Here is a 10,909-nt window from a genome sequence, read left to right on the forward strand (position 1 = left end):
ATAACCCCCAACATTTTATATAATATCAATTGATTAGGGTTATCAGCCAAATTAATTGACAATCTTATAATAAATGGGTTATAAATACCAAATAATTAATTATTTAATAATATATACTTTGTAACAAATATTAACTACTCAATTATATTACAAAATGTTTATACTAAAAAGCCTATATTAAGATATCCCTGTGATTGGGAGAAAAATCAAATTTCAATATTTACTCTTACATTATTTTGTTAAAGCTATGTTTGCAAATATTTTTTCGACTTAAATATTGGAAATTCTTTGGAGGTGAATGTGATTGGATGACCTTTTATAGAGTTCTTCTCGTCAAAATTTACAACTCCACACAGAATCATCATTTGGCCAATAACTTATCATCAATACAATATCAATCATAATAAACCGGTTATATAATATGTAAAAAATAGATAAAACACAATAAGGAAAGTTGAAATTGTATTTTAAATATCTACTACAATTTTACTTATAGTGTCGTCTTGTTTGTATAATAGTTTTAAGATTTTTTTTTGAAAGATAAGGAAGAAAGAAATTATTCAAAATATTTATACAATTCGTTTGATAACATAGATGACATCCAATTCTTAATCAACTGATTGAGTTTTATTAAACATATTAATGCTACAAGATATAAATGAGTATTGTTTTGATTTGTGGCCACACTTAGCTAACCTATAGAATATTGTTTTGAAATGTAGTTACTCCTTGTTAACCTGTAAAGTATTCACTTTGGCTAAAAACTCAAATATTATTTTGGCTCATAGCCACTCCTCGCTGACCCCACGAGTATTGTTTAATAAAGAGTCACTCCTTGCTTAGACAAATAATATCTATTATGTGATAAAAAGATCATAAATTTTGCTCTCTAGAGAGGAGTAACATCTTTCGATGTTTACAATGTTATGTTCCCTCTACTAGTTTGCTAAATAAACTCAACAATGTTCTTACAAAGCAAAATCTTTGTTTACAATAAAACAGAGTGAATACTCGATCATCTACAGACAATCGTCTGATGGACTGTCTAGCAACACATAAAAATGTAAAGACAAGAATATAAATGACAGAAAAGTAAAGAGATAAAAAGAAAGTGTAATGTAAATGAAAAACAAAAGAAATGAAACAAATTTCAGTAAAATGTAACTATCAGACCGTTTAGCCTGTAATCACTTGCTAGACCGTTTAGTGGTTGTTTTGCAGAAAATGAAAAGAATTTTAATGAAAGAATTTAGACATAATTTATAATTTATGATAAACTAATTGAGATATTCTTCTATAATTACAATTTAGTCATTGCCTTATAAAACTTCTTCTATGCATTTTGCTCAATTTGAGATACAAAGGCATAAGTACTCGGTTTCTAAAAGATGATCTAATCCTTATCCCATTATTTTTTCTCCAATTATATACTCCTTAAGATGTCATATATATATATAGTCATTGGTTTGTGATTGTGACTTTAGAGCATCATCAATCAATTGATTGTGATTCCTCTTATTTAGCATCATCTAAATCTCATCTAGCATCATTTAAAATTCTAATACGAAGAGGTGCAAAGTCATCTTCTAGATCTAATAATTTTCTATTATTTTATAAAATGTCACTAAATTTTACACATTTATAATTTTTTTTTTTGTCAAAATGTTGTTACTATTTATCACTTAAAAATCAAACTTCCTAAGTTAATAATTAAGATTATAAATAAAATATTTATGAACTCTAAATAATGATATCAAAATATGATAGGTTATGTTTATTCTTCTCTATAATTCAGAGTTTGATCCATCAAAACTCTTATCAGGATTTTATTTTATGCATAACATACCGTTTTCACAACCTAAAAGTGTTTCTACAAATAATTTTCATAACACATTATTCTAGTAATCTCTCATGGAATCCTATTTTTCCTTCAACTAGCCATTTTATTGAGGTGTTTTTATTAACATTACATATCATAAAGTTGAAATCCACCTAATTGAAACAATGTTTTGATTCCTAAATTCTATTTATTTTTTTCGATAACAAGTGCAAAATCTTCTAATTTTTGCCATGTCGGGAACGAGTGCCAAAGATCGCGTACACGTGTCATTTTCTCGGGCCACCAATTTTCAATCCTAATTTTCCATTTTTTTTACTTTCTTGCTCCTCTTCGTTTATTTATTGTACTGAGAAAAACAACAAAACCCAGAGAAAAAAAAATAAAAAAATCAAAGAACTCAAACAAGGAAGAAGAGGAAAATGAAGAGTGCGATTTGTGGGAGAATTCTCTCTCCCAACCATGTTTTCAAACCAGGTTCATCTCTCTTTCTTCTCTCAGATTTCGATTTCCTTGGCACTTCGATCCTGTGGTTTCTTCAACTTTCTGATGTGTATGGTTTTCTTTCTTGCCAAATTTTTTTTTTTGAGTGTTTCGAGTTTCTGGGGCTCAAGGGAATTGGGGTTTGGTTATTACTTTGTGGGATTTTCATTTTCTTCTTTACCGTACAAAAAAAATCATTTTTCTGTTTGTTGAATCTGTTGACTAGTGTGAATGTTTTAGTAATTGGAAGTGTTTGTGAAGCTGGAATTCTTTGATAAAGGGATAAATCACACTCTTTAGGAATTGGGTTAGCATAGTGTGATTTATTTCATACCTCATGTTCTTCCCTTGCTAGAATTACGGTTGTGCTGACTATTTCTAGGAAATTTTGGTTGAACAGAGTAAACTTCTGTGCAAGATTGATTTTGACTTCCCCTGATGCACTGAAGCTGACCCGTGTGATTTTTTTAACAGTTGCACCTGCTAGAATGGAAAATATCATTGCTTTTGTTTATTCAGCCAGGTTATGAGTTATGAAGGCTTAGTGGTGACAATGTTATCCACTAGGACTAAAGATTTGTCACCTTGTGTTTTTGTCAATCGGAACTTTGAATTAGAACATATCATTAGAAGATAGTAAACATCATTACTTAAATTTGAGTGTTGGATATGTGAGTTCAAAAGAGAAAGTGACATTGATCAAATAGTGGATTTGATAGGGATTGAATTCTTTGGAAATTATTTAACGTTATTAAACTAGCCCTGCTTATTCTACACTGGTGTTAGTATGTTAGGTTTCAGTTCTCTCCCTGCCATCTTATATGTATTGATCATTGTCTGTAGGGAAAAATAAGAACACCCGCACTAACAACTATTAGCAGTAGTCTCCATGAACTACTTTCAATTACTAACAGCATTTTGTTTGTTAGTTTAAAAAAAATTGTTTATCATGCAATAATCATGTTTTCCTTACCTAATTCATTCATGTTGATCTTCACATCATTTTTAGGTGTGAAATATAAAATAGTTCCCTAAACATTGATCTTTTTATAAATTCAAATCTTATGATATGTTATTAGTGATAAATTGATTAATAGGAATTGTTAAATCTGCCTACAAGCTTGTTACCCGGTTGGCATCTGCTCAAGTCTTTTAAGATTTTGGTGTGATGATGAAGTCAGAACTTCAATTGTCCACCAGGCTGATTACCATTATTGCCAATCAAATACTTTCAGCTCATAAGCAGTTAACTTATAAATTCTTAGATCCAAGCGAAATTATTCTTAGGTACATTTTGCAAAATTTGAGAGAATAGTTGGAATATTTAGAAGTTCATGGCGGGTACTCACATGCATAGTTTAAGACTTAACGGGTGTATACCTGCACTTTTTTTCAGAGTCTTTCTTTTCATTTCTTTTGCTAAATTCAATGCTTATGTTTAATGTGACTCCCTCCCTGTGTATGGAAGATCATGTACTTTTTCTTATTTAAGCATATTTTGGTGATGCCTTTAGAAATCTATGCCTAATAAATAATTAAGTCTGGAGAGCTTTTAATTTTCTTTCTGACTCATACTAAATCTCATTTGTTTCGCTATCTACTTTTTGATTGAAAAATTTTAGCATCCATGAAACCGTGTTGTATCCTATGTATATGGTTGAGTGCTTCAACTGTACATATTGAAGATTTGCATTACAGGGGACACACCTTCATTTTGTAAAGGACCATACTCCAATCTTTGCGTACCCATGGCCGTAGTGGCAACAGGACCGGGTAAAGGAGGAGGGTTGCTGGAAAAGCCAGTTATTGAAAGAGTCACCCCTGGCCGTGAGTCTGAATTTGATTTGAAGTAAGCAGGAGTTTTGTCTACTTATCTTCAAATTAAGATTTTCTAATTAAACAAATTTTGTTTGGGAACTTTGTTTTCTGAATGTGATAAGAAGGGAAATTTCATTTCAATGAGTGAAAATACAAATAATTTAATATTTGAAGTTATTTTACCAATAAACAATGGGAAAGTGGAGATCATTTTTTCAAAGGGATCCCTTTTGTTAGTAATAAGGGATTCATTTCTCAAAGGAGTTATGTTGTCATTTTCATTAAAAGCTAGCCTAAAATGGGTGAAAGATCTTGTGTAAGAACCATGGTAATAGATTTGAATCAAACTAATATTTCCTCATTTTCTTCAAAATAATGCCATTTTGAAATATGAACAGATGTTTATGCCTTAACCTGCTCCCTAACAAAAAGGAAGTAAGCAACCCATTATAGTGGCTTAGATGCTGAGTTGTTCATTCATGCTTTTTGCTGAATTTTCTGTGATATCTTGTATGGACATGTAACTATTTATTTCTTTGCAAAATAAAATGTAAGAAAGAATATATTTGATTCTGGTTTTTCTAAGATGTGCAGGAAATCACGGAAAACAGCACCACCATATCGTGTAATATTGCACAACGACAACTATAATAAACGGGAATATGTTGTTCAAGTACTGATGAAGGTCATCCCTGGAATGACCCTTGATAATGCAGTTAATATCATGCAAGAAGCACACCACAATGGGTTGTCAGTGGTGATCATCTGTGCACAATCTGATGCTGAAGATCATTGCATGCAGCTAAGAGGCAATGGGTTGCTCAGTTCGATTGAACCTGCAGATGGTGGCTGTTGATGAACAGTTTCACTTTAAATTTCCCTGAGTTTTATGTTATTGAAAGGTGAGATGGAACTATTAGCAGGTGTACATAAGTTCCCATCTTGAAGGCTTAGAGAAACCAGAAAAGAAAAAAGACGTCTTGTGTAAAACTTGGCCTCATGATTAAGATGACCGAACCTATGATTAAGACATGTGATAGTTGTGATTTTGAATAAAGATTGGCACAACATATGAAAACTAATAGCTGATGAATGATTGGTGTATATGTGAAAAAACATATAGATTTAGATACTAATGTTAGTTTTTTGTTTAACACAGCCTTGTCATGTTACTTGCTAATAATAGGATCTAAATATGTTATTTATAGGAATGAATCAAATAATTCAGAAACCTTGGTGATTTTTAAAATCATGGGTTTTAAGCAATACTGTAGCATATCCCTTGACGTAGGACTATACTATTTTTTGCAACGTTAGTTGTTTGACTATGAGTGATAATCATGCTAGAATTTGTACTCATACTTTTAATGATTCAAACATAACCTCAAGGTCAAAGAAAATTAAATTGTTCTATTTTCTTACCAAAGAAACTGTCATTTCTTTTCTAGTGGATAGTGATATGAATAAGGTCTGTTGCTAGTTAATGCTTGTCAAACATGTTTGTTTAATTAAAAAACAAAATTAAGGTTGAATGGTTTATTTTGAAGAGTTAACCTCAAGCTTTTCTAGCTCAACATTAATGAATTGTTAATAGTCTGTTTAAGAGTTAAAATTTAAAGGTTAAATTACTTGTTTAGTTCTTTTATTTATGGTTTAATTAGTACTGTTTTTTTCCTTTGATTATTTTTAACTCCAATTTAGTTCATTTATTTTTAAATGTTTCAGTTTCATCCCTTAATTCTCTGTAATTAAGCTGACATTATTATACTTTCAAAGCATTTAAAAATAGAGATCAAATTGAACTTCATAAATAAATAAATGAAAACAAAAAGTTATTCTATAATATTTATATATTATAATCTTTTTAAAACATTATAAATTTAAACAATAAAAGAACTTATTATCATGCAATACTTTTGTGTTCATATTAGATGGATTGTGATTTGTTGAGACCTTTGTTACCTTCATAGATTCTTGAGTAATTTTTTCTTTCGTAAAATATAGCGTCACATTAATGTGTTTCGCTCTCTCTCATAATAAATTTGGTTCTTTGACAATTGTATAGCACTGTTGTTGTCATAATGAACAGTTATTAGTCTAGCACCTTCCTTGGTTGAACCCTTGAGCTACAAGGCTTCTTTTATAGCTTTTGTCATGTCAATATAATGTATTTTAGTGGTTGACAAAGCTACTACCTTCTCGAAACTGGCCTTCCAACTTATGACAATATCATAAGTATTAAATACATAATTAGTGAGAGATTTTCTAGTGTTTGAACACCCAACAAAGTCTGAGTTTACAAACCCTTTTATGGGAACATTTTCGGCAACTCGTCTAACTCCACCATAAATCAAGACTTTTCTAAGTGATTTCTTCAAGTATCGAAGGATCCACTTAAGAGCTTGTAATGAGCTCTCCCAAGATTAAACATAAACCTGCTAACAAAAGCAAGCATAAGTTATGTCAGGGAGCAGGCAAACTATTGCACACATTATTGAATCAACCAAATATGCATTTGGAATACCATTCGTATAATGTTGTTCCTTAATCGTCTTAGGAGACAATTTATCACTCAACTTGTAGTTGGAAACAAGAGGTGTGGGAACAAGTTTTAAGTTTTTCATGCTCAACTTGTCAAGGATTTTTCTAAGATAGATCTCCTATGACAAATATAGACTCTTCAACTCACATCGTTTAGAGATCCCAATCCCCAATATCTTCCTAGCAATGCAATCTTTTTCTTTTCGGTCATGGATTTGTCAAACTTGGAGTCACCTTCCAAAGCTTCAAGAAAGCCTTGTTGAACCAAAATCTTTAACCACCATAGATTGAAACCATTCAAGCTAGTGAATTTCTTAACCTTTCATTGATCCATCAAACCTCAAAATGTAACACGAAAATGGATGAAAAACTACATTTCCAAAAAGAAGAATGTAAAACGGGGTAGAACATAGTATCGAGAGTCACACACAAAACAAGTTAATGTGGTTAGAATGAAAACTCGTCTACATCCTTAAACAAAAATTCACTATGAACAATATATGAGATTACAACACTAAGTTTCTTTCAAGTTTCATAGTGAACTCTCAACTCTCACGCTAAAAAAGTAACTGTCAATTTTAAGTTCATATGTACAAGGAAAAATTGTCTTACAACTTCCAACTAAAGACGTTTCTCATCAGAACTAACCACGTGTACATTGATTCAGTTACAATAAACATGAGATGCCAACAGTTAGTGAGAAGTTTAAGAAAGAGACAAATGATCCAAGTTTTAATCTTTAGATCCTTCATAGGTGAAAACTAGCTAATCAAAATTTTTTGATACTCATTAGACAATGACGAACTATTAAACGATTTGAGACCAATAGACAATGACAAATTAATAGACGATTTAACATTTTTATACAATATATGAAACTTGAATTTAGATCTTATTTGAACCAAATCTTCAAAATTTGAATTTATGATATTTTTTGTTTGAATGCTGAATTCGAATCCATTCCATCATATTTTATATGGATTCCATTACTCTAATCAATTTTTTATTAAATTATAACAATTAGAAAATTACTATAGTGTGAAAATTTATATAGGTTTAGCTTCTTCTATTGGAACAAGATGAAGTTTATATTTTTCAATCTTTTATAAGGGAATTCAAATTTTAGTTTAAATTGGTCCCAATTCATGGACTGATAAAGAATCTGTGGCTTGGGAGACAGTTACACCGACCGGGCACAATTTTGAAAGCAAAAGTACTACAACTAACTGCAAGTCAATGTATGACTATGTCGTACTTATTATGGTGGGCTCTGCAGACCGAATGAAGCCTTGGCTAACCCAACTTCTAACATCAAACATAAAATTAACATGTAAAATCTAATACTAATATTTGGTTTTCTTAACTAAATCACACACTGACCCCAATCACCTTTTACTTTTAAGAATTAGCAAATAAAGGCTAAAGTAATTAGTCATGATAGCAATTACATGACCTCACACTCTACCCACTTTTTGTCCCACAAATTTTCAGCATCATCAAGTGCCCTAAGTTGGTCCCATTTTCTAATCATCATTCTTACATGCGCTGTCTTCTAATATCTATGAATTAGGTCAACCCTTAGAAGGACAATTTTTAAAATAGTTATTATTTATTAACAAAATTAGATATATATATACAATGTTTGATAAACAGTATGAAAAAAAAATACTTTATAGAAAGTATTAATAAATATCACAAATTTGTTTAAAACATAGTTTATGTTAATGAGTAGGTGTAGGAAGTAAAAGATAGCATTTGACCACTAATGGCGCTTATCCCAATAATAACACCTACACCTAAGTATCGTAATCAAGCACCGATAAAGTTAGCTAGAACCCTGGTCACAACCACCTTTCGGCTTTCCCAAGACCAAAAACCAGAAACAAGAAAAAGAAACACTAATTATGAAGGAATAAAATAAACAAAACATTGCCAAAAGCACAAAGCTTATGCTACTATCTCCTTGTTAAACAATATGCAAAAATCCAATGCCAAAACCAAGCTTTCTCAGATCATTCAAATCTTCTCCTAATTTTCACTTCATTTTGTTAATCCAATAATCTTTACGTGAATCCTTTTCATCCCAAAATAAAAACCCCTATTCACTCCCAAACCTTCACATCACACATTCTTTCTTTCGTTCCAATGGGACCTCTCATTTACCTATTCCCACTTTTGCTTCTGCTGTGCTTATCTCCGTTAGCACTCTCTCGAACCGCACCGCACACTCCCAAAACGACACTCCTAGACGTCGTTTCCTCCCTTCAAAACGCCCACAATGCCGTCGTTTCACCCCATTACCACCCTCTTCAACGACAAGAAGAAACTTCTCTTCTGTCGTCGTTTTCTGTTCAACTGCATTCCCGTGCCTCCATTCAGAAACCCTCTCACAGTGACTATAAATCGTTAACCCTATCGCGACTCGCGCGCGACTCAGCCCGAGTCAGGGCCCTGCAAACTCGTTTAGATCTTGCTCTTAATCGCGTCTCGAACTCGGATCTCCACCCGGCCGAGTCACGCTCCGAGTTCGAAGCCAATGCGCTCCAGGGCCCAATCGTGTCGGGAACGAGTCAGGGAAGCGGCGAGTATTTCCTCCGAGTTGGAATTGGAAAGCCTCCCAGTCAAGCCTACGTGGTTCTCGACACTGGAAGTGACGTCAGTTGGATCCAATGCGAGCCATGCTCCGAATGCTACCAACAATCCGACCCGATTTTTGACCCGCTTTCGTCCTCCTCCTATGCGCCTATCCACTGCGACGCTCCGCAGTGTAAATCCCTCGACCTCTCCGAGTGCCGCAACGGAACCTGTCTGTATGAAGTTTCCTACGGCGACGGATCTTACACCGTCGGCGAGTTCGCCACGGAGACCGTCACTCTCGGCGCGTCGGCAGTCTCCGGTGTCGCCATCGGCTGCGGCCACAACAACGAAGGACTATTCGTCGGCGCTGCTGGTCTGCTCGGTCTCGGCGGCGGAAAACTCTCGTTCCCCGCGCAGGTCAACGCGACGTCGTTTTCGTACTGCCTCGTGGACCGTGACTCCGACGCCGTGTCCACTCTTGAGTTCGACTCGCCGATGCCGCGCAACGCCGTCACCGCACCGCTTATGCGGAACCCCGAGCTAGACACGTTCTATTACCTTGGCTTGAAAGGAATCAGCGTCGGCGGCGAGACTCTCCAGGTACCTGAGTCGAGCTTCGCGGTCGACGCCACCGGAGGAGGCGGCATCATTGTCGATTCCGGCACCGCCGTGACACGGCTACGGAGCGAGGTGTACGACGCGCTCCGCGACGCATTTGTGAGGGGGACGAAGGGGTTGCCGAAGACGAACGGCGTGTCGTTGTTCGACACGTGCTACGACTTGTCGTCGAGGAACAGTGTGGACGTGCCGACAGTGTCGCTTCATTTTCCTGAGGGGAGGGAGTTACCGTTACCGGCGAAGAATTACCTGATACCGGTTGACTCGGTGGGGACGTTTTGCTTCGCGTTTGCGCCAACGACGTCGTCGTTGTCTATCATTGGAAATGTGCAGCAACAAGGGACACGTGTCAGTTTCGATATCGGTAACTCGCTCGTTGGATTCTCTGCCAATAGCTGCTAATGAAAAGGGTGGGTGAGTTAGCTTCGTAGGCGTATAGCAGGAGAATCTCGTGCTTATTTTTATTTTTATTTGTATTTAATTTAATTTAATTTAACTAATATTTGTCTTTTTTTTTAATTTGTTACGGTGGGTAAGGGTAATTGGGTAAAAAGCCTTTTTATTATTCAATTGTAACGTGTGGGCCCATTCGGATAAGGTACAGTGTAAGTTGGGCCAGCTGAATGGGCTAAAATGTAGAGTGAGTGAGTGAGGAAGTGGTGCTTATGAAATGGTAAGGGGTTGCCAAAAAGTTCAGAGTTAGACAAGGAACATTTCCTGATAATTACTTTTAAAACACGATTTACAAATTAAACCAAAATTATGGTTTCAAATGCATTTTTTTTATGCAAATGGTATTTTAAATTACGATATATCTATATTCAGAATTTTTTTTATAATTTTATATTGTTTTAAATTGCAGCTGAAAGATAAAAAGAAGCCCATATGATGGTAATTGGAGTGCTATTATTAATGCGGGACTTTTTCTTCCTGCACCCCACAATTTTAAAATAATCATTTTACCCTTCTTTAAAGTGTCTTCTGAAATATTTGTTTTAAAAAAATTTCATAACACGTTTTTTCGAATCCATAAAA

General features: G+C 34.4%; 2 protein-coding genes across 2 annotated transcripts; both read left to right on the top strand.

The window, feature by feature from the left end:
* Positions 1-2,157: 2,157 nt before the first annotated feature.
* On the top strand, positions 2,158-5,292 carry LOC137806256 (ATP-dependent Clp protease adapter protein CLPS1, chloroplastic-like). Its single transcript, XM_068606262.1, has 3 exons — positions 2,158-2,314; positions 4,019-4,169; positions 4,733-5,292. The coding sequence occupies exons 1-3, from the start codon at positions 2,260-2,262 to the stop codon at positions 4,992-4,994; spliced, it is 468 nt and encodes a 155-aa protein (XP_068462363.1). The 5' UTR covers positions 2,158-2,259; the 3' UTR covers positions 4,995-5,292.
* Positions 5,293-8,565: 3,273 nt separating this feature from the next.
* LOC137806257 (protein ASPARTIC PROTEASE IN GUARD CELL 1) lies at positions 8,566-10,581 on the top strand. The gene has a single exon (XM_068606263.1). It carries the CDS (start codon positions 8,825-8,827, stop codon positions 10,274-10,276), a length of 1,452 nt encoding a protein of 483 aa, XP_068462364.1. The 5' UTR covers positions 8,566-8,824; the 3' UTR covers positions 10,277-10,581.
* Positions 10,582-10,909: the final 328 nt, after the last annotated feature.

Source organism: Phaseolus vulgaris, chromosome 3, assembly GCF_000499845.2.
Source record: "Phaseolus vulgaris cultivar G19833 chromosome 3, P. vulgaris v2.0, whole genome shotgun sequence".
Classification (NCBI taxonomy): Eukaryota; Viridiplantae; Streptophyta; class Magnoliopsida; order Fabales; family Fabaceae; genus Phaseolus; species Phaseolus vulgaris.

Excerpts from the sequence above, each read along its gene's own strand:
- LOC137806256 (XM_068606262.1), top strand. The coding sequence starts at position 2,260 with ATGAAGAGTGCGATTTGTGGGAGAATTCTCTCTCCCAACCATGTTTTC. Across the intron at positions 2,315-4,018 it reads CAACCATGTTTTCAAACCAG|GGGACACACCTTCATTTTGT; the intron begins GTTCATCTCTCT and ends TTTGCATTACAG. Across the intron at positions 4,170-4,732 it reads GAGTCTGAATTTGATTTGAA|GAAATCACGGAAAACAGCAC; the intron begins GTAAGCAGGAGT and ends TAAGATGTGCAG.
- LOC137806257 (XM_068606263.1), top strand. The coding sequence starts at position 8,825 with ATGGGACCTCTCATTTACCTATTCCCACTTTTGCTTCTGCTGTGCTTA.